The sequence below is a fragment of the Physella acuta genome, unplaced genomic scaffold, assembly GCF_028476545.2.
Source record: "Physella acuta isolate Inbredline_101_S28 unplaced genomic scaffold, ASM2847654v3 ptg001058l, whole genome shotgun sequence".
In the NCBI taxonomy this organism is placed as follows: domain Eukaryota; kingdom Metazoa; phylum Mollusca; class Gastropoda; family Physidae; genus Physella; species Physella acuta.
Genome location: NW_026732575.1, coordinates 1,109,700 through 1,134,717, shown reverse-complemented (window position 1 = coordinate 1,134,717; position 25,018 = coordinate 1,109,700). Strand labels below are relative to the sequence as shown.

The window sequence follows — 25,018 nt, the reverse complement described above, 5'->3', positions numbered from 1 at the left end:
TTTTGAAGATGGGTAATCGACATCGATCAAAGAGACAGAACGTTGAAAATGAAATTGAATTAAAAAGAAAATTGCGAGCTCCCAAGTAGACATTGTGTCTGGCATTTTTTTACTTTCTCGTATATACGAAGTATAGAGAAAGTATTGTAATCGTTTTACATCTCACTGATACGGAAAAACATAATTTTGCAATCTTGTCCGTATGTCTGTGTGTCTGTCTGTGTGTTTGTCTGTCTGTCTGTGTGTGTGTAAACACGATAACTTGAGTACCGTTACAGCTAGGTTGATGAAATTTCATATATAAGTATTTTATCAAAATCGTAGATCCGTATCAACTTTTGAGCTATTTCCGATAACCGGAAGTGGTACTTTTCCTACTTTGAATTTTCAGATAGATAAATGAAATTTCACATGTAAGTAAAAGATCTAATTCTCTACCTTCTGTTAAATATTGAGTAATTTCCGTTGACCGGAAGTTGTAATTTACGCTACTTCCGATTTTTCAAAAAACTAATGTAAATTTTAAAAGTACTAATAATATTGCTCACTATTATGCGCTTTTTGATTTGGCGTTCACTTGGTGTGCAATTAATTTGTCTACGAGATTTTATTCTATTTTTAAAACTTTAAGTATTTAAAATGGATTAAAAATCATGTCTATAGCCCGAGTTCCCATCCCCTGTTATTTTATATAAATGTTGTCTGCACCCCCCCCCCCCCCCCCCCCCGAAAATAGTGTTACACATTCCTGATAGAGCATAGTTCGTCTCAGTTATTAAAGGAAGAATTCACTATCAGCAAGCTGCGGTAACTAGACTGTCATAGCGTAGATATAAAGAATTAGACGACTAGTAGAGGTTACAAAGGACGGTGCGAACTTGACTGTAGACGATTTGGTGCGGGAGTATTGTGCGCATGTTGAATACAATATTTGTGGCGCGGCAGTAACGTGAGTTGGGGGTTAGTAATTGTAGGAGACGGATGTATTCTTTGATATTGTGCAAATAAGTGTGTATTAATAAAGTTAGTGTTCTTTTCATAAACGAAGTGGTTGACTTTTGTTAATTAGTGTCTGCGGAACATAAGAGTGATTCCCGTCCTACTCACAAGTATAATAGTTGTCGTATGAATAGTAGCAGATCAGAATATAGAAAAGATTTAGAGAAGATATAATTATATAATATATATGAAACCCCCCATCAAATATTGGTGGAGCACAAGTGGTCCTTTATTCCGCAAGTGGTGTTTTAAAAAGGATTCGAAGTTGTGAAGTTTGAAGCGGATTCGTGTTAACCAGAGGTGCTACTAGATCATCGCAGGGAAGCAAGATAAGTACCTTCCTCTGATTTTTTTTTAAGTAACCGGGATTGTTTGGATCCTGTGCTGGTTATTCAGCAGTTTTTCTTCTTCGTGTTTGTTTTATGTCTTTATAGATCTAGTCTTGTTATTCTTAAATTGGCTGAGGCTTCCTAACGATAGGACACACTGAGTGTAGGCCTGCCTTTTAAGAAGTACATATTACTATTAGATGTAGAAGTCCTGTTTGTACTGCCGTTCTCTACCTTCTATTGTTACCGTAGGTCCTGTATTATTGTTGTGATTATCGCGTCAGTTATCTGTGCCGTTTATCGCTGTTTGTATAACACTTTAGTTATTTTGTGTGTACGATTATTTTGTGTGCGTTCATTCAAATTATTAAAATTCACACACCATGACTGACCTCGCTCAGTTGTATAAGCTAGGCAAGACGCTTGAAAAAAGTGGCGCTGAGCTAGAGGCATGGGTTGAAGAAAAATATAGAGCTATCACGGCTGATAAAGAGCGGTTGGCCCAAATAGACGCAGACAAGTGTATTAGAATTGAAATGGAACGTGGAAAACTGGAGCTAGAAAAAGAAAAATCAAGACTGGAATTGGCAAAAATAGAAATGGAGAAAGAAATTGAATTAAAACGGTTAGAAGTCAACAAAAAAAGTACGCAAGCAGAGCAGGTTGAAGCACCACCAACAACGACCAATCATTCCAGAAGCATGCTATATAAAATGCCTAAATTTGAGGACAAAAAAAGACGACATAGATGCTTTTATTCGACGGTTCGAAACGATCGCCAAGTCAGAAAACATAGCCGACAATATGATGAGCCAACACCTGCTCACCCTGGTTGGTGGAAGAGGACTCGACGCCTGCCACACCCTGACTGACGAGGAAATAAAAGACTACAAGACATTAAAAAAGACCCTACTAGAATTCTACCACCTGACAGAAGAAACTTACCGACAAAAATTCCACCAACTTCAACCGAACAAAAATGAAGATTTCAAAGTGTTTACTAATGACTTAAAACTTACACTGGAAAAATGGATTGAGGCAGCATCTATTAACAAAACTTATGAAGATCTATTCCAATTCGTCCTGGTCGACAAAATATTAAATTCAGTCCACAGTGATTTATATTCCTTTTTACAGGAAAGAAAACCTAGAGATATAAAGACTGTTACAGAAATGACGCAGAAATTCATAGCGGCCCACCCGACAAATCCAGTATGTAAAAAGTACGACGAGACAGAATTAACTTCAGTATTTATGACCCATGTTGCCGACAGAAGCAGGGGCAGAAGTAAATACAAGAACCATATGCAGTTCAAACCCGACAGACAACAACAGATGCATCAGTCGGACAAACGATGTTTTTATTGCAACGGCCTTGGTCATTATAAAAAAGACTGCAGGAAGGCCAGAAGACCAAACTCGTTTCAACATAACAATCAGTTCCGTGCACACAGTGCGAACGGTCGCTACTACAACATTAACAGCAACAGAACAGAGAATGTTCATTTTATGAGAACAATAGGACACCATAAACTGCCGAGCTTCCAATGTAGGGTTAATGGACAGGTGGTGAACGCAATCAGGTACACAGGCTGCAGCACACTGGCCGTCAAAAGCAGTGTGGTACATCCCAACCAGTATACGGGTAAACATATACCTGTCCAGGGATTTGATGGTAAAATTTCCCTTCACCCTACTGTACGGATAGACGTTCACACACCATATATATCAGGTAGATATGCCGCTGTTGTTTTTAATAAAGGACCATACGACCTGATCATCGGCAATGTGATTGACAATCAGACGCTACCTCAAGGTGACATAGATAAGTGGCTGCAAACAGAAATAGTTCAGTTGGTAGAAACGAGGGCCCAAACTGCTGCTAAAGTTATAGAAGAAAAAGTAAAGCATCAGAACAGGCCGTGAACAACGAGACTAAACAGTCGGTGGTGACAGAGACGACCTGGTCCCCTGAATCATTCCAACAAGAACAGCATAACGATGAATCGCTGAGCAAAATATTTAAACTTGCTCAGAAGAAATCGGTAACCATGTCAAAAAATAAAAAGGAACACTCCTTCTTTGTAAGAGACAACACATTGTTTAGAAAATTCACAGATAATGATAAAACAGTCAATCAGCTGGTTGCTTCACAGAAATACCGCCAGACGATATTACATGACGCTCATGATCTACCACTGACATCAATACACAGGCAGAACACAACATGTCCAGAGTTCACGAGGCATAACATATGTTTGGCCAACAGCTATAATCCAGATTAGCACGCCATCAGCAACAAGAACAGTAGAAGCAGTTGTTTTGTTTTTAGATATGGTCCACACGATCTGATCCTAGGCAACATCAGAGGTGTCAAACAATTTCAAGTTGAGAATGACATGAACCATAAAACACAAGTAAGAAGCGAGCAGACCAACACACAAAGTTCTATCGAACCGGTAAACAGAACGATGTACGATCTACAGAAAAGGAGTGATAATTTGGTGGTAGACATGAACACAGTTACTGAAGAGTTGTCTAAAAAAATCACAGAAATCGGCTCAGTTGTTCTCAGTTTGAGAAAACAGAATGATAAACTTAATGACAGATTGCTCAGATTGGAGAAAAAAGTCAACAATGAAAATGAAGAATATGTCCTAAACAACTCAATTGGTGAGACAGCTTACTACTATTCCTGGTCAGCACTTAATCAGATAATGTCAGGAGCACAAGAAACTACAGAGCCTAAAGAAATGACCTGCACACGAGTACAAGACAGACGACGGACCTGTTCAACCCTAACCTTAACCTAGCGCCCCATGTGCTTTACCCCATGACGGATAGAACTTGGACCACGCACACCCCCTTACGAACGGTTTTGAACAATGACTACACAAGGATTAATAAGTAAAGTAAATTCAAGTTATCGAACAGCTAAATGTACGGTATGAATCTAAGTCGTCGTAAATATCGACGTGAGGCAATTTTTCAATTCTGATGGTGCAGAAGGAAGTCGTTGTCATAATATGGTATAATGAGAGCTGCTCCATTATAGCCATAAAGTGAAGAATATATTAGTTGCTATTGGAGGATGAATAATTATGGCTATGTATAGTCTACAGTCCCAGGCAGAGAGCTGCTCCTGCACTACAGATATGTGACACGCAATACAACACACATGTCTTTTCTTTGTGTGTAGTAGATCTCTTTCTATTTTAATGCTAGTCGTGTGTAGTTAATGATTTAGTAATGTAGTTGATATTTTGTTGATAATTATAATAATGTAGTTACTATTATTATTATGTAGTGTGTCGTGGACAAATAACCAGCATATCAAAATTTGGTGGGTTTTTTCTTTAAAAGAGGAAGGTTATTTGTCCGACGGGCACAAAAACGCTTAGCTGGCATATGTTTAAGACGACATGTCCGCTCATATTTTCTCAGAATATGACGTCATCTTCGTGAATGCTACGCACTGATGCCCAGCTTAAATGCAGCAGTCAAACGACCAGTACATCATGAACGTGAACATATGAAACACATCGTCAAGGACACGTCCGCAGGATCACGTCAAGTAACACATCTAGAGGAACCAAATTAATGTGAGATGGGTCATCCTAACCAGATTACTGAAGCCTTACGCATGGTCGCGGTCAATTTCCGACCAAGTCGTAACGGCAAGAAGGGTCACCATAACCAGCTAACAAAAGCCTTACGCACGGTCGCGGTCAATTTTCGATCAAGTCGTAACGGCAACTTCAGCTTATAAATATTTGTTTTTCAGTCACAGTGTTGCCAAGTTTTGTGTTTATAAAGCTCAAGGGAACATTTAGACGTCAAATATAACAGGGAAAACTGTCTACACAGATGATAAACGTTTGTGGAACTGTCTCTACCGAAGATAAAGATTCATTGAGTGACGTATATTTTGTAAATTTGTCTACACAGATGATAAACTTTTGTGGAACAGTCTTTACCGAAGATAAAGATTCATTGACTGACGTATATTTTGTAAATTTGTCAATACAGATGATAAAGTTCTCTACTGGCAGTTCAAGATGCGGCATGACATTGTTGTCGTTTGTTTTTTGAAAATGTGAATGCTGGAATTGTTGTTATTGAAATGTTAATATAATTCAGTCATTGATGACGCTATGACTATGTATTTATACGATGATTGACTAAGAAGACAGAAAAAAAAACTAATAGTATTAGTTTTTTTTTTAATTGTAGGGGGGAGGAGATGTCATAGCGTAGATATAAAGAATTAGACGACTAGTAGAGGTTACAAAGGACGGTGCGAACTTGACTGTAGACGATTTGGTGCGGGAGTATTGTGCGCATGTTGAATACAATATTTGTGGCGCGGCAGTAACGTGAGTTGGGGGTTAGTAATTGTAGGAGACGGATGTATTCTTTGATATTGTGCAAATAAGTGTGTATTAATAAAGTTAGTGTTCTTTTCATCAACGAAGTGGTTGACTTTTGTTAATTAGTGTCTGCGGAACATAAGAGTGATTCCCGTCCTACTCACAAGTATAATAGTTGTCGTATGAATAGTAGCAGATCAGAATATAGAAAAGATTTAGAGAAGATATAATTATATAATATATATGAAACCCCCCATCACATAGACCATTGTTGACTTGTAGAGTATTGTCCGTTATAGATTATGTAAAAGACTACCAGAACGAAAACTATAATACTTCACGATAAATCATTCATGTTAGACATACATTTGCATTATTTATTGAGCTCTTTTTGTATGCAGTGTTCTTCGTGTAACAAATATTATATTTTTACAAATCAAAAGTAAAATATTTTATATTTTCAGTTTTTCAAAATCGTTATTTTTTTTCTTTTGATTTGTAGATTCACAATGGGAAACTCGCAAACTAGCAGACGCAAATTTCTTCTAATGGGGAAGACGGGCGCGGGTAAAAGCTCTACAGCAAACACCTTGCTTCAAAAAGAAGTCTTCAAACAAAGCACAAATGCGACTGCGTGTACTAAAACAGTGGAGCTACATGGCTTGCAATATAAAGAAATGTATTTTGATGTTGTTGATACTCCAGGATTAATGGACACAGAACTTGATGAAATAGATAACACTAAATTCACTCGAGGCAATATGATTGAGGCTATGAAAATATGTGAAGGAGGTTTCAATGCTTTGTTACTTATTGTGAGTTTCTTACATGGCTTTACTGCCGAAGATAAAATGACGGTAAAAGTCCTTAAAGAAATATTTGGGCGTAGTATTTTAAAAAACAATTGCATCGTCGTGATGACACACGCCGATCTTTTTCACACACACGTAGGGGCTAATATTGATTTAAAAAACGCAGTATTGTGCTTTTGCTGATTTGTTCAGAGAATGTAATTACCGTGTTGTTTTATGCAACAACAGGGGTACAACTAGGCAGAAGCAAGAAACAATAGAAACAATTCTAATTCTGCAACGTCAACTCTATATGTATACATCAAGTGAATTTGGAAAGTTCTCTCTAGTTCGACAAAGAGATCGGATTTTGTTAGACTTTTTTCTTGACGCGCTTAAGATAAAACTGAGGCACAGGATATCAATATTACAGGGGGACTTAAATCTGATGAAAGATTCGGCTAAAGTCTTGAAAGATGATACTGAAAAAGTCATTTCTGCATTTGGAATTTTAACTCATAATAATAACCTGAATTTAACTAACCTACCAGTGAACGGAAATTCAACCGATTCAGAAATAAACCCAACAGCAAATTTCTTACAACTTACTGAAAAAGTAACCTCGACATTTAAAAAATATTTGGAAAAAGAGCCAAAATGTTCGAAACAATCTGAGCAATACATGGAGATGAATCAAATCCTCAACAGTCCTTTACAGAACAGCCTGAGAATACTTGGGATCCACATGGAGAAGCTGAAATCCCCGGCAAACGTCATTGAAGACATGAACTTCCAAATCCATTACTGGATCTCAGTGATAGCTGAAGAAGCGCACGGCACCAGATTATTAGATGATGTCATGACCGAGGCGGAAGATCTTAAGAAAGAGATAGAACAATTTCAAGTAAATCGAGCCCTACATTTCTTCGCCTAATGAGTTGTAGAGATGCTTCAGATAGTTGTGCTCCTATACAGAGAAAGGATTCAAGGTGTGCATCCAAAGTACACTCATAACAACAATTAATTGACAATTGCTTTAGTGAAAATCCAAACGACATAGAACTACATACTATATTTTTATTCTTTATTTAAATAAAACATTCGAACAAAGTAAAACGTGACAAAAAATATTTAAAAATTACTAGGCTTAAGACAGAACCTAGAGAACTTGAAAACATTTTGATCCCGCAAGGTTGTGCATTTGCTTAGAATAATATCATTTTACATAACTTTAGATCTATAACTAGAGTTACGTTTGCTTATCACTGCAACTGATTTTTCTTTCGGTATTGTTTTATAGATGCACTAGAAGACGACATTGTGTCTAGAAGCTATAATGTTTCTGGTCTATGATCGTGGATTTAGAACATTAATTGGGACGGGTTTTTTTTAATATGCTTTTAATGACATTTTGTTTACGTCGAATTAATACGGGCATTGGGTTAGTTATATCATTTTTACAATAATTTATATAATTTATGGAGTAATGAAAACCAATCTGCATTTAAAAACTTCTTTTTTTTCCTATTATTTGTTTAATTTTTACCTGTTCATATTATTAAAATATTGTCTCGAAGATGTTTGTTTTGTAATTGATTTTATAATTATATATATATATATATATATATATATATATATATTCAATCACTTAATACTTGATCTGGTTGGAAACTACTGTGCAAAAAGAGATGTAAATCTGGGTCTTGGCCTAAATTCAAGCATAAACAAGAAAGCAAATCGTTATTTTTAAATATCTTTCAATAAATTACGATGACTAAGAGGCCTAAATTAAAACAAAAATTGCTTTAATGGGGTGTCTATTGAAACATCATTTTATGCCTTACATAGTTTTTAAAAAACATCGTCATCCTAACAGAAATTAATTAGTAAAGTGGGGTAAAAATGCCTTTAAATCGCATTTTTTCTAGATGGGTTACTAATGATCGATGAATTTCAGGATCAACTCCCAAATTTTATTGTGTTATTATAGTAGGCCTAGAACACATTTAACAAGCCCGAAATATTTGTCATATATGTAATACAATCACCCTTTGAATAAATATAGTCCTACAATAATACTTAGGAAAATAAACCGGGAATGATCTCCCCTAAACTTTCTCGAATATTCTAATATAACACTACAGGGGATGGCAACTCGGGATATAGACTTCTAGACATGATTTTTAATCCATTTTAAATACTCACATTTCTTAAAATCTATCTATCTATATACTACTAAAAGTCAAGTTTGTTTACATGTTTGAATATTTATTTGTTTGTTTGCCTGATTGACTATTGTGATATGTTCGACTCTATCTGGAAAGCTGTAAAATAGTATGCAGGTAGAGAATAATTTTTTAATGCAGACAGACTGTTGATCACAAATTTATTTAAAGACGTTAATTAATTTATTGATTTATTCATAGTTAAATTAACCGTATTTTTTAAAAAATGTTAATACTTTGAATAAACTTTGTGGGGATAGTGACGTCCCTTGATGTGTTAACTTTTTGGTACGATAAAAATGGCGGACTCCATCATAGACTTTGTGGCCCATTCAAAAGTTTAACGCGTTACAAAGCTAATTTTCTGCCGGCTATAACTTAAACAATACGTCCGTTTGCTGTATTTATTACGTTCCAACACTTATATCAATTTTCAACTGTCTTTTTCATTTAGTTTTACGATAAATTTCTCTAGATCTAAAGATCAGCTATCGAAGGAAATTTATGAATCTAGCCTAGATCTAGATCTAGATCTAGCCTAGATGTAGGTCACTAGATTCAATGTAAATTCTAGATCTAGACTTAATCTAGAATCTATTTCAGGCCTTAATTATTTTATATAAATCTTTGTTTGGCTTATTTAAGATAAAATTTAATTTGAAAGTTAGTACTACTAGACTTATTTTTAGATCTAGATCTAGAATCTATACGCGTAAATCAAGTTGCATAAGGAGACACATAGTATAGTATAAAAATTCACTTGTGACGTCACGAGTAAATAGCTAAAATGGTAGCGTAGTCAGCTCTCATGCAGGAGGCACGGGTTCTAGACCAATGTGTCAATGAAATTTTTTTTTTCAATTTTTTTTTTTTTTAGATGTGAATGATAACGTTGCCTATCTGAACTTGGCAAGATACAGGGCAGGTGAAGTAGAGTTCATCTGTTTCTTTGTCCTAAGCATATGAAAGGATAGTGTGGTCAGATACATGCTCGGCTGGAATTGTTTTTTAAACGATAAAAACATGTTGTCTGAGACTTGGCAGGACACTGGGTAGGTGAAGTAGAGTTGAGTAGGTCACCTGTGACGTCAGTTTATGAAGGGATAGTCCGAAATCGGTGTTTTCGGTGTTTTTAAAAGATAAAAAACATATATTTGAATGTGGGGTCTGTTTTTTGTGACGATAAGTGACACTGCAGTAGCGTACCGAGGAGGGGGGGGGGGGACGGTAGGGGAGGGGAGGCGGGGGGTGGGGAGGGGAGGCGGGGGGGGGGGGGGAAGGGGAGGCGGGGGGTGGGGAGGTGGAGGGGGGAAGGGGGGGGGGCGGGGGGGGACATATGTTGGGGCGCCAAAATGGTTTGGAAAAATAAATTGATAGGTTGAGGGGGTTCAAATCGAAAGTTTGAGTGGGGGGGGGGGGGTGCACATCAAAAGTTTGAGGGGGGGGGGGGGGTTCAAATCGAAAACTTTGTCCCCGGGCGCCGGGAAGGGTCGCTATGCCTCTGAGTGACAGACGTGATGTTTTTTGATGGATGACCCCCGAAACCCACAGTTATCCAACGGATGACGGGTATTCTAGTATACTACTAAAACTCAACTTTGTTTACATGTTTGAATATTTATTTGTTTGTTTTTTTGTTTGTTTTTTTGTTTGCCTGATCGACTATCTCGCATAGTTGCACTCATCGTGGAGAGCTGTAAAATAGTATGTAGGTAGAGAACAATTTTTGTTTTAAGACAGACTGTTAATCACACATTTATTTAAAGACGTTAATTAATTTATTGATTTATTCATAGTTAAATTAACCGTATTTTTTTAAAAATGTTAATACTTTGAATAATTTTTGTGGGGATAGTGACGTCCCTTGATGTGTTTACTTTTTTGGTACAGTAAAAATGGCGGACTCCATCATAAACTTTGTGACCCATTCAAAAGTTTAACGCGTTACAAAGCTAATTTTCTGCCGGCTATAACTTAAACAATACGTCCGTTTGCTGTATTTATTACGTTCCAACACTTATATCAATTTTCAACTGTCTTTTTCATTTAGTTTTACGATAAATTTCTCTAGATCTAAAGATCAGCTTTCGAAGGAAAGTTATGAATCTAGCCTAGATCTAGCCTAGATCTAGATTCTAGGTCACTACTAGACTCAGTGTAAATTCTAGATCTAGACTTAATGTAAATTCTACATCTAGAATCTATTTCAGGCCTTAATACATCTAGAATCTATTTCAGGCCTTAATTATTTTATATAAATCTTTGTTTGGCTAATTTAAGATTAAATTTAATTTGAAAGTTACTACTACTAGATCTATGCGCGGAGACTCAAAAGTATAGTATAAAAATTCATTTGTGACGTCCCGAGTAAATAGCTAAGTTGGTAGCGTAGCCCGCTCTCATGTGGGTGGCACAGGTTCTAGACCAATATGTCAATGATATTTTTTTTTCAATATTTTTTTTTTAGATGTGAATGATAAAGTTGCCTATCTGAACTTGGCAGGATACAGGGCAGGTGAAGTAGAGTTCATCTGTTTCTTTTTCCTAAGCATATGAAAGGATAGTGTGGTCAGAGACATGCTCGGCTGGAATCGTTTTTTAAACGATAAAAACATGTTGTCTGAGACTTGGCGGGACACTGGGCAGGTGAAGTAGAGTTGAGTAGGTCACATGTGACGTCAGTATATGAAGGGATGGTCCGAAATCGGTGTTTTCGGTGTTTTTAAAAGATAAGAAACATATTTTTGAATGTGGGGTCTGTTTTTTGTGACCATAAGTGACACTGCAGTAGCGTAGCGAGGAGGGGGGGGGGGGCGAGAGGGGAGGCGGGGGGGGGGGAGGCGGGGAGGGGGGGGGGAAGGGGAGGCGGGGGGAGGTGGAGGGGGGAAGGGGGGGCGGGGGGGACATATGTTGGGGCGCCAAAATGGTTTGGAAAAATAAATTGAAAGGTTGAGGGGGGTGCAAATCGAAAGTTTGAGTGGGGGGGGGTGCACATCAAAAGTTTGAGGGGGGGGGGGTTGAAAATCGAAATCTTGGGGGGGGGGTTAAAATCGAAAAGTTTGTCCCCGGGCGCCGGGAAGGGTCGCTATGCCTCTGAGTGACAGACGTGATGTTTTTTATGGATGACCCCCGAAACCCACAGTTATCCAACGGATGACGGGTATTCTAGTATACTACTAAAACTCAACTTTGTTTACATGTTTGAATATTTATTTGTTTGCCTGATCGAAAATTGTGATATGTTCGACTCTATCTGGAAAGCTGTAAAATGGTATGCAGGTAGAGAATAATTTTTTAATGCAGACAGACTGTTGATCACAAATTTATTTAAAGACGTTAATTAATTTATTGATTTATTCCTACGCAGAATAACCCATTTTTTTTTAAAATGTTAAAACCTTGACTAAACTTTGTGGGAATAGTGACGTCACAGGTTTTTGTTTACTCTTTAGTACAATAAAATGGCGGCGTCTATTGAAGAAAATTGTGTTCCCATTCAAAAGTTTAACGCGTTCTAAATCTAATTTTCTGTCGGTCATAACTTTAACAATACGTCCGTTTGCTGTATTTATTACGTTCCAACACTTATATCAATTTTCAACTGTCTTTTTCATTTAGTTTTACGATAAATTTCTCTAGATCTAAAGATCAGCTATCGAAGGAAATTTATGAATCTAGCCTAGATATCTAGATCTAGATCTAGCCTAGATGTAGGTCACTAGATTCAATGTAAATTCTACATCTAGAATCTATTTCAGGCCTTAATTATTTTATATAAATCTTTGTTTGGCTTATTTAAGATAAAATTTAATTTGAAAGTTAGTACTACTAGACTTATTTTTAGATCTAGATCTAGAATCTATACGCGTAAATCAAGTTGCATAAGGAGACACATAGTATAGTATAAAAATTCACTTGTGACGTCACGAGTAAATAGCTAAAATGGTAGCGTAGTCAGCTCTCATGCAGGAGGCACGGGTTCTAGACCAATATGTCAATGAAATTTTTTTTTTCAATTTTTTTTTTAGATGTGAATGATAACGTTGCCTATCTGAACTTGGCAAGATACAGGTGAAGTAGAGTTCATCTGTTTCTTTGTCCTAAGCATATGAAAGGATAGTGTGGTCAGATACATGCTCGGCTGGAATTGTTTTTTAAACGATAAAAACATGTTGTCTGAGACTTGGCAGGACACTGGGCAGGTGAAGTAGAGTTGAGTAGGTCACATGTGACGTCAGTTTATGAAGGGATAGTCCGAAATCGGTGTTTTCGGTGTTTTTAAAAGATAAAAAACATATATTTGAATGTGGGGTCTGTTTTTTGTGACGATAAGTGACACTGCAGTAGCGTACCGAGGAGGGGGGGGGGGACGGTAGGGGAGGGGAGGCGGGGGGTGGGGAGGGGAGGCGGGGGGTGGGGAGGGGAGGCGGGGGGGAAGGGGGGGTGGGGAGGTGGAGGGGGGAAGGGGGGGGACATATGTTGGGGCGCCAAAATGGTTTGGAAAAATAAATTGATAGGTTGAGGGGGGGTTCAAATCGAAAGTTTGAGTGGGGGGGGGGGTGCACATCAAAAGTTTGAGGGGGGGGGGGTTCAAATCGAAAACTTTGTCCCCGGGCGCCGGGAAGGGTCGCTATGCCTCTGAGTGATAGACGTGATGTTTTTTGATGGATGACCCCCGAAACCCACAGTTATCCAACGGATGACGGGTATTCTAGTAGAATATAATCTCGTAGAAAAAAGAAATGCACACCAAGTGAACGCTAAATAAAAAAAGCGCATAATAGTGCGCAATATTATTAGTACTTTATAAATTTACATGCGTTTTTTGAGAAATCGGAAATAGCGTAAATAAGTACTTCCGGTCAACGGAAATTACTCAAAATTTGATAGAAGGTAGAGAATTAGCTCTTTTACTTACATATCAAATTTCATTTATCTATCTGAAATAGTACTCAAGTTATAGGCTTTTGAAAAATTCAAAGTAGAAAAAGTACCACCTCCGGTTATCGGAATTCGCTCAAAAGTTGATACGGATCTACGATTTTGATAAAATACTTATATATGAAATTTCACCAGCCTAGCTGTAACGGTACTCAAGTTATCGTGTTTACACACGGACACACAGACACACAGACACACAGACACACACACACACAGACATACGGACAAGATTGCAAAATTATGTTTTTCCGTATCAGTGAGGTGTAAAACGTCGAGATTTGTAGAAATCTCGATTTTTTTGTTTGCACGATTACAATACTTTCTCTATACTACGTATATACGAGAAAGTAAAAAACAGTCATAATTAGCCTACAACTCATTGTGTTCAGATAACTAATGATTGGTAAATCATCAAGTCCCGATTTCAATCTCCTGGGCAGACGAAGCTTGATAGCTGGTGACATCAACCCTTCTAGGAGAGATCTAGTGTCTGCCTTGTAGTTTCTTTCAGGCATCTCTTCCCCCCGAAATGTTTTTACCGTCCCCCGAACGAAATGAAATTTATATAACTTATATAGAAAATATATACTTTTAACAGTGTCCGCCCCCCCCCCCGAAGAAAGTCTACCGCCCACCCCCCGAAAATTTCAAGTGCCCCCCCGGAGAAAAAAATCTGGAAGAAACACTGGTCAGGAACATATTTAAGTAGAATCGTCTCAGTGTTGAGCAACCAATTAAATTCTACATTTGTATCTGATTCGGTCCAGGGTCATCAACAGTGATGCTTTGAGTCTTTTTTGTTTTAAATTATTATTATAACATTCAGACAATTCATGTATCTAATTCAAATAATCCATAAATTATATCAAAGACAGACCTCTTATTGGAAGAAAAATAATTAACAATTATTTATTATAAAATGCGAAATAGTAAAAGAAGCTTTTTAATTCCCATGACTCATAGTAAACATGGTAGCCTCCATGGTTGTTGTAAGATCTGTGTTTAGACGTCTAGTTCATTCCAGATTATTTTATTAAAGGGTAATTTAAAGATTTGTCTTATAGAAAAATAAATTGAACAAATGTGAACTAAAATCTAAATAAATTTCCCGGTGTTCGCGTTTTACAGTAAATTATTGTCGTAGTGAGATTGGAAGGTTAATAAATATTAAATTATTATAAATAATAATACCAGTAATAGTTAATAAAAAAAAAATTGGTAATCTATCGTTTTGGGTAGGCCTACGTAAAATCGCCCGCGACTAGTAATGTGAAAAACAGGTGACCCCTTAAATTTTAATAATTATTTCACATTTTGAGGAGGATTTATGTTTTGAAAAATACAAAAATGTTTCCTTCTTTCATTTATGTACCTGTTTTTAAACAATTGAATTAAAACTTTTCAGTAATAAATGAAGACTAGCGATGTTTTCAACAGATGCAACCATGCTCATTTACTATAGCAGCCATCTTGTTTAAGTTTTTTTTTATAGCGGATATAGCGCGAGACAGGCGGAAGTCACTCTATTTTACAAATGGCTGCTGTTTATATAGCAAACACTGCTGTTTAAAGTTAATTTCTGGCATATATTGATATATTTAGCCATTGATTTAGGTTTATTATTCATTTATCTATAATATTTGACACAAATATATCACAATATACTTCTACTAAAGCCTTGACAATGAGGTAACTTTTTCGTACATTAATAGCCGCGGGCGATTTTACGTACCCAAAACGATAGATTACCAAAAAATTAAAAAAAAAATCTGTTGTAGTTGTAGTTGTAGATCTAGAATTCTAGTAGAATCTAGATTCTAGACTAGATCTAGATCTAGAATCTAGGGTAAAATCACGATATAGCGAGTCGGAAATTTTTGGGTAATGTTCGTTGAGTTTCGGTAACATTCGTTATTGTAATGTAAACCATAGTTTATTTGACCGTTGAAAGAAAAATAAAGTATTAAAGTCAAGTGCATTAAATTAATGTTTTAACTTAATTTATTTAATGTTTAACTGACAAAAAATTAGCAACAATTAGTAAATCTAATTAGTAAATATTATTAATAAAGTCGAGTGTAGTAATTAGGCCTAATGTTTTTTTTTAAGAAACAGAAAAAACCTGCAGAAGATTTGCGACAACCAACTCTAGTGTAGTTCTGTTAGTAAATAAGACAATTAGATTTACTAAAGTTAAAAGTAGTAAGAATAACTAGAATAATGTTTAGTATTGTTTAGTAGCAGCAATAATTAGCACATACACTTAAAATAATTAGAAATAGAAAATAATTAGCAAAACAGTATTTAAATTGCAACTAAAACCAATCCTTGCACATTTTTCAACATTATGTATTAAAAATAATATGGCGGCAAATAAATGATGGTTTACAGTATTTCCGGTGGGTTCCGGAACGGCTCGACAGACTATGCCATGGTTTTACTGTTTTTTACTGCTGTACAGTTCCGGAATAATAACTGACGCTATATCGTGATTTTACCGAATCTAGATAGATCTAGATCTAGTCCTGTTGTCAGTTGTAGTGTTGTTCTTTCGGCCGTTTCGGGTAAGGGGAAAATTTGAGACGCGAAAAGACAAGGCGGTAAAATGCGAGACATACCTGCGAAATTACTTTTCACCCACAATTTGGAAGGCATAGATCTAGACCAGGGGTTCCCAACCTTTTTTTTCTCTAGAGCACATTCTGAAATATCGGTAGGGTGGCGGGCACCATCTATTTTAAATCGACAAACCAGAAGCGTAGCGACCCTCATACCCTCGATTTGCACCCCCCCCCCCCTCATACCCTCGATTTGCACCCCCCCTTCAAACTTTTGATTTCCATCCCCTCCAACCTTTCAATAATGTTTATGAAAAAAATTCTGTCTCTGTCGAATAGTGAGAGGCGGGCGCATACGTATCGTTCGGCGGGCACGTGGTTGGGAACCCCTGATCTAGACTCTATATTGAGTATATTCTATGATTCTATGGGGTCTTGAATTTTTTCAAAATTTAGATGCTCGTAAATAATACAACATACAAGGGATGATATTTTAATTTTTAGAATCGACCCTTTGAATCCCGGACAGATCCCCCCCCCGCGTGGCCTCAACAAACCTCAAGGCGTTAACCCTGTCTAGTGCCAACCCTAGGCCGCCTAGACCTAACATACAGTAACTAAACCATATAGATCTAGATAGTGATTATAGAATGTAGAATCTATGCCATGCCTAACCCAAAGGTGGTAGGCCTCTATCAGGCGGCTTTAAACAAGGTGGTGTCAGGGTTCGTGCGGCCTCCCGAAATTCCAGGAGGTCCTGGAAAACTCCTGGAATCTTAAAAAACGTAAAAATCTCCTGGAATTTTTAAATTTTTCCTGAAATCTCATGAAATTTTATTAACCCGCGGCGCAAAACCCGACCGAAATTATTTGATTTTGTGCCGCCAATAATTGAATAGTAGTTTTTAAATGGGACGAAAATAAAAATAAACGCATCGGCCGTCGTCCGACTGAATTGCACTGTCGTGATCTACACATCGTGTGGCACAGCCGAGTGTGTGGTCACGTGACGCTAGGCGATTGACCCGAATGGATGATACTATAAACAATTTCTAAAGATAGATAGGCCTACATGTGTTCCCGTGTTTGACTTGTCGGCTTTTGGATTTTTAAAGTAGACAGGCATGTTTCATAACTTTGTCTTAAACTATTGAAACAGCAAAAACAAGTTGTAGTAGTATTTGCGGCTCAGGACTAATCGTCAAAATTAATCTTCTTTAGAAAACCCGGAAAGCTGCGACCCGATCAAACAATGCTGATTCGCGTAACGTTTCATTATTTTATTTTATACATTAATTTTTCGTAAAAATTGCTATAGAAAATAAACTAAATTTTTCCCGTGGCTTTTTTTTCCGGTTGACTAAAAATTGTTAATACGCTTGATTCTAGCTTGCCAAATCGACCAAAACGGGCTGGGGTGGGTGGGGGAAGACACTGACCATCCTACACGGTATGTAACACCCAACGTAACATCATTAGCTCAACCCGCCCCCACTACTCCGTGACGCGACAAGCCGACGATCGTCGCCTTTGATGTTGTGTAACACTCGTACGGTGGTTTCATACCCCACCTCCCTTTCCCCTTCACTTTGTGGAGTTGATGTTACTAATCCTTGGGCATAGATGAAGAAATCTTGCCAGACTTTTGTCTCTGAAATTACATAATATTCGTCTCACATGTTCATCGGGTTGACCGACTAGCCTAGCATCAATGGATTTGGCATCCAAAAATCAATAAAAATCAATAAAATATCACGGAATGATATTAATTGGTGAAGTCTGCTTGCATTTATACCTCTTTTATATTGAAAAACTCTTTAAAATTTGGTCCATACCCTCCCAGTATTTATCCTCTTTCAGGGTCTATCCAGGTTCTTTAAAAAAACTGCTGTTTTTTTAATGACAAAAAAAATCATAACTTTTTTGTTTATGGTCAGATTTTGAAAATTCAAACTGGTCTGTAGTCAGATTGATATCCTCTAACCTAATATATAACTAATATATGTTTTACTTTTACTGAAATTAAATTTTTGCATTGGCTTAGCTAATTAAATGTATTATTAAGTAAGCTTTTTTTTTAAAAATGTACAAATTGGGTTTCTTTTTTGTTTTTAAAATCTCCTTGAATTTTTTTAAACTCCTGGAAAAGTCCTGGAAAACTCCTGGAATTTTATTTGTACTTTTGAGCATGAACCCTGTGGTGTTCAAAAAACCACAATAGAAAGTTGTTGAATCAAAATCAGAACTTAAAAATTAAAATTATTTAAATACAAACTAAAAAGTGTTTGGGTGTGGTAAAATTTTCCCAACATTTTGCAGTTTCTCAAGACCCTTACTTTTCACTGCTGTTAGGTTGGTAATTGAATTCAGTCTTCAATGTTCAATTTATTATTCACTACCGACTGGGCTGCCTGTAGAACAACTACTTAACTTAGAGCAGCAGAGGATCGAGATAGTTTGAGGTCGTCCATAAATGACGTCTCACTTGTAAGGGGGACGGGGGGGGGGGTCTGTAATTTTGTGACGGTGTGTGATGAGGGTGAGGGTGGTTCAAATGGTGTCACGTCACAGTCATACCTTTGCATTATAAAAAAGCGATGTTAGAAAATGAGATTTAGACATTGTTTCACATTTTTAATTTTAGAAAACAGTTTTAATAAATTGCAATAGGAATTGATTAAAAAACGCTATGAGATGACAAAGTTCAGACAAGACTTTTGAAAAATATTGATTTTTAAGAAAAATTGAAGGGGGTTGTAGGCTGAGGTGTGATGTCATTTTAGGGGGTGGGGTGGCTTTTTGTGACGATATGTGACAGAGGGGAGGGTGGAGATACAAAATGTAAAAAAAAAAGCATTTTGGCATTTATGGATTACCCCATAGTTAAGTTAAGATGGCTGAAAATAATGAGAAAATCAACTGAGGTAGTTCAGGTTCTCAAACAGCCCAGGTTTTAATTGTTAAGTTATGAATGTTGTAATGTAGTGTTAAGGGATGATTGATTAATTTAACAATAAAATTATTATCTTGGCCTATAGTCTAGTATAGTGTTTAAGTATAGTCTTACTAGCAGGTCTCACTACATTTTAAATTAAATTATTTCTTAATTTACCTATTCCAATGTAAAATAGTTCTATATTAATATTATTAATTTATTTAAATAGGTACTAAAATAATTCAGCTTTAAAAACAATCAATATCTAAATCTGCCAAATAACTAGAAAAACAGTAACTGGCAAGCCAATCAATTAAATATATTTGATCATAAAAAAAATATGTTTAGTAGGCCCTACAGCCAGGCCTACTAAAAGCTACATATTTCCCATGAATTTTCTCTACTATGTTTTACATTAGTAATAAAAACTACTCATATACTTATGTTATATATTATTTTATCTTCAAATTGAGATATAGACCAGCTGATCTTAAGACTGAGCCAGAACTTTCACGAAAAACCTTTATCTATCTCAATGCCGACTTTCCTACTAACTAAACTGGTATATCATTAAATAATATAACCCTTCTTAGGAAATATTATATTAGATTACTGCTAATTTATGTTTTATTTCTTTACAGATTTATCAACAATTGCTTAAACTTTTGTCCAGAAGTGATTAACCAGCTACTAAAGTGATTGGTCGACAAAGTTTGAAAACTTTCTCCCAGTGTTTTCTTCTCAAGGCAGCACCATGTCTGCTGATAGGGAGGAATCTTCTAACCAGAACTCAAACCAGCCACTCTTTCAGCCAAATGAGGAAGCTGTTTCTCAAATCATGAGCCTGGGATTCTCTCGGAATGCAGCCATTAGAGTAATCATAATATAGCTCTTCTACTTTTCAATCAATTATCAGAAGAGGCGAAAACTGCTGGGCTCACATGGGCACAGATTAAGTTGTAGCCCTTTGCTCCCCAGGGGCCACAAAGGAATGATGATGATCAGAGAAATCATAAAATAACTCTTTTATTAATTTTCAATAAACTATCAAAGTATTTATATAATAACTCTTCTATAACTTTTCAATTTACTATCAGAGTAAAAGTAAGTAAAGTTCCCTTTCAGACCTGACGGTCTACGGGGAAAGTGAAGTAGAGTTCACTTGTTTCTTTAACCTTGGCATATGAAGCGATAGTGTGGTCAGCACTATACCCAGCCACCTTTACTTACAAAACCCAAACTTGAGTTAGATACTCATTAGAGTATCAGAGTAATCATATTTTAAATTTTAACTTTTTTTTTCTTGAACAGTTCATGAAAAAAAAAGTTCTGAACTGAAACAGATGTTGTTTACATTCTATTTTATTTTACTCTTTCTTTTTGACAATTATATGTTGCTGTGTTTAAAAAATTATAAAATACACTAGTAAACTAAATATATATCAAACAATTAAAACATGCTTTCAAGCTATGTGTACGTCATAAAAGTTAAGGAGTATAATGTTATACAAGAAACTGAGAATCTGTTTTTTATGATATAGTTACTGGAACAACTGGAGAATGTGCTATTATTGTTGAACAACACTGAACAGTCTTTGAAAAGCAAACAGGAAAAATTAATATTGTTTAATAAAAACTCTATTATCTTCCATTGTTAGCTAAAAACATTTAATATAATATTGCTGCATTGCAACTAGAAAACAGTTAAATAATAACTAAAACATACCGGTAGAATAACAATTTAACATTTATTATTTGCATTTCTTACAGGCCCTCTTCTACACAGGGAACCTTACAGCAGACCAGGCAGCAGATTGGATACTAGAGAATACTGACAAAAATCTTGACACACCACTAGAGGTTAGACCCTAAAACTAACTTTAAATGATACTTGTTTTGCTTTTATGTTCTACACATTTTTCCTGTTGCCATAGTTTCTATTCATTTAAATTTAGCTCCACATTTTCTATTTATTGATTTTGTTTTATTTTCTATTCTTATTTATTACAGATAAACAAATGTGCATTATATTGATAACCCATATTAATTCTTACTTTAATTTTTGACAGAAAGTATTCTTTGATAGTAAATCATTTTTGCTAAGAACATGGTTCAAACATTTTGTTATAAATGAAAAAATTGATGTTTGTACATAAAGTCAGGTTTCAGCGAAATATTTCTATATTGATTACTTTTTAAAAATCTTTTGGAGATCTATTTTCTTTAATACAAGAAAAAACAACTTCTAAAATTATTTCTAGTTATTGTATAGATTTTAAAAAGGTTTTAAAAAAATAATTTGTTTCCAAAAGTAAAGTTGTTGTTTTTAAACTCAACAGGCAGATCTCCAAGGCACAAGTGATAGCAGTGACGAGGACGACTTCCTAACCTCTGATACATTCAAGATGGTGTTTGTTGTGAACAGTGAACTTAACATGGGCGTGGGTAAGGTGGCGGCTCAAGTGGCGCATGCAGCCCTCAATTTGTTCCGGAACATGATGGAAGACGAGCTCAAAGCAGAGATGTTGATGGCCTGGGGTCATCTAGGGTAATGTTAATGTTTAGAGATCATTTTATTAGTTGTGTCAGAAGTTGCTGAATTTTTAAAATTAAAAGTTCACTCACAGTCCGTTTATGTATAACCCACACATTACAAGTATAAATTAATCTTAATTAAATGTCTTACACACTAATGTTAATTTTAATAAATAGTTTTTTTCATTGAAGATCTATAATTACTTAGTTTTAAAGAAGAAAAGTAAAGAGAAGATATTATTGGGGGGAAAATATGCTTCTGTCAGGAGAACAATATGAATTATTTGTCTTTAGCTCTTGATCATAGAAAAATGAAAGTATGTCCATTTATCTTTTAAAATCTTCTATTGGATTTGTATTAAAATAAATACTTTCATTATTGTTAAGTTTTTAATGCTGCCACCTAAACTTTAAGACGCGGCCACTGAATGGCGTTCTGCAGTATTGAAAAATTGCTGTTTCCCGATTTTTTTTTTCAAACAAAAATTGTACAAATTTCAACAAAATCAACAAAACGGGAAAATAAATAAAAAAGTATATAGAACTTAAAATGGTCGCTCTAGCAAAATCATGACCTAGATTTCCAATTTAATACTTGCATTTGATAAAACACTGAATTAAAATATTATCGTACCCTAGGAACGTGGTTACAGTATGCCCAGCCAGTGCACCAAACCCTGGAAACTGTCATTACTGTCTTAAAGAGTTAACTTTTCCTGTCATACAAAAAAAATATTTTAAATATTGCTAAATTTGGAAATTCAGAAAATAAAAATCTAGTGGTCATTTTAGATTTATTTCTTAAAACATTCTACTTGTTTATCTCGAGAAATTTCCAAAACTCAGAAATCACTTTGTTTAATATTATCATTACATGGTACACATAGACAATACATGTTATTGCATAGGTATACTGAAATAGCTTTTCCAAGAACTATTCTATTTTAGTGAACATTTACCTTCAATGAAGAGGTGGAGACCTACAGACGGGTGGGGATAATAAGATGTGTTGCAGCTACCCATTCCAGTCAATTTGTGCTTATTTAATCTATCTTTTTGAGGGCTCAATATTGCATTATTTTCTGTTTGAATATACTGTCAAATCAGAGAAAGAATTTAAGTCCAGTCTGTTAAAAAATATATTTTTAGCATCTCTATATAGTTCTTGCAAAAGTGGGCAGTCTAAATTTTATTTATGTGTATGAAGATAATGTGGTTGGCAGGTGTTCCATGTTACACCAGCAAATGACATATCATATAGATATACTTTTAAAATTTTAAACACAGGGTGTTTAGTTAATTGTTGAAACACATTTTTAAAAAATGGTGGGTTTTTATTGACAGAGTAGTGTATAACATTTTTTAAATATTGATGTAAGGGAATATTCTACGACTGGGGCTCTAGAATTGTAATATTATAAATATTGTTATATTTTATATCAAATAATTGGTTTTTATTGTTATATTGTTTTAATAGCCCCCAAACCCCCTCTCCGCTACCACAGTGAAACATAAATAGTGCTGCCAGGGGAGAGCACTCTATAACATTAGGACCCTTTTTTACTCTAAAACATTTTAAGTCTGATTATTTTTTTTCCAACTGCAGGGAAACAAAAATAGTTCTGCGAGGGGAGAGCACTGTATAACTTTAAGCACTACCATTTGCGTAAAAAAGATAAATCTTTAAAGAAATAATGTGTTTTTATTTTCAGACTCTGTTTAACTATAAAACATTTTAAGTCTGATTCTTTTTTTTTCTGAATGCAGGGAAACAAAAATAGTTCTGCGAGGGGAGAGCACTCTACAGCTGGAGACTCTGGCAGCACAGGCCGCTGTCCTGCAGCTGGACCACTTCCTGGTCCAGGACGCTGGCCACACCCAGGTGGCCTCTGGCTCCAGGACGGTGCTCGGTCTGTTTGGTAAAGTAGAGGATGTCAACAGGGTGACAGGGAATCTCAAGCTGTTGTAAAAATGTTGTGTTTGTTTAGGTGCCACTCTGTTGTGGGGTACCATTAGCCACTGTCAGTGGTTTATGACCAATAAGTTTAATTATGGTGATTAAAGCTAAATTTAGAGGTAGCATTCTACACTGTCAGTAATGTTAGAGGGTTAGGTTTATGGTTAATAAGTTCAATAAAGGTAATTTAAGCTAACTTGAGAGTTACTGCTAGCCACTGTCAGTGATGTTATGTAGAGGGTTAGGTTTATGATCAATAATTTTAATTATGGTAATTTCAGCTAAATTTAGAGGTAGCATTAGCCAATGTAAGTGATGTTCGAGGGTTAGGTTTATGGATAATAAGTTTAATAAAGGTGATTTTAAGTTAAAGCATTTGGAGTAAGGCTAATTCTATTTTTCTACTGGATGTTTGTTCAGTCGTATTATTTTATGTAGTTAGATCATTAGAAATAATTATTTTTTAAGCTAAATGATTTGGTTATTGAAATTTTTCAGTGAAGGCATTTATAGGCTTATGGTTATTGATATGATTGAGTCTACTGGTACCCCATAATGGAAGAGTTCTTTTTAATTTCATCTGGTTGAATTTAGCCCTTGTCTTTTTATGGAGTCAGAGGAGACGCCACAGTAAAATTTTATTCAATGTTCTATAGTCATATATTTTTAGCTTGGTTAGTGAATTATGCCTGAAGTAATTTTTTTATAAGTGAGCAGGGAGAGTTCTGTCCCCTTTGTAATATATTTTTAAAAATTTGAATCATTTCATACAATGTTTAGGAAAAAATTGTCTCTTAAAAATACCTATTTATAGTTTCTCCATAAACTGTATTGTTATACTTTTTGTCAAGACATCCATTTGCATTTAACAATTATAAATATTTATATCTTGTCAGTAAGGTGAGTGGTGATGCAGATGTGTCTAATATCTCTTTTCGTCAGTTAAATTACTAAAACAATGTTTTCTTGGCATTTTTACTGCAGGTCTTAGAGTTTGAATCCCAGTTAGAATTATGTTCATCCATGTTATTACATTATTATGCTATTACAATATTATTTGTCCATCCCCCCCCCCCCCCCCCCCCCCCCCTTCCCAGTTATATTACTTCAGCTTATGGTGTGAATCTGGTCGTATTACTTTGGTTTCTAGGGTAAACCATGTTTATACTGTTTCCAAAGCAGATTAGTGGTAGACATTGTATTTTTCAATATAGAGTATTCTTTTGTGCACATCACTTAACACCTAAAGCTAATTCTGAAGTTTTCAGTCAGTCTTGAAACATTTAATTTTTAATCTGATTTCACTTGTGAAAGTTGTTTAAACTATGCAGTACATGATGCTGAGGAATTTTATAAAATTTAAATCTGTCATCTTTAC

General features: G+C 35.7%; 2 protein-coding genes across 2 annotated transcripts; both read left to right on the top strand.

The window, feature by feature from the left end:
* Positions 1-6,207: 6,207 nt before the first annotated feature.
* LOC131955218 (GTPase IMAP family member 4-like) lies at positions 6,208-7,423 on the top strand. Its single transcript, XM_059319240.1, has 2 exons — positions 6,208-6,513; positions 6,923-7,423. The coding sequence occupies exons 1-2, from the start codon at positions 6,208-6,210 to the stop codon at positions 7,421-7,423; spliced, it is 807 nt and encodes a 268-aa protein (XP_059175223.1).
* Positions 7,424-14,616: 7,193 nt separating this feature from the next.
* LOC131955244 (putative peptidyl-tRNA hydrolase 2) lies at positions 14,617-24,661 on the top strand. The gene is made up of 5 exons (XM_059319270.1): positions 14,617-14,695; positions 19,790-20,022; positions 20,919-21,008; positions 21,488-21,696; positions 23,451-24,661. The coding sequence occupies exons 2-5, from the start codon at positions 19,903-19,905 to the stop codon at positions 23,650-23,652; spliced, it is 621 nt and encodes a 206-aa protein (XP_059175253.1). The 5' UTR covers positions 14,617-14,695; positions 19,790-19,902; the 3' UTR covers positions 23,653-24,661.
* The last annotated feature ends 357 nt before the right edge of the window (positions 24,662-25,018 follow it).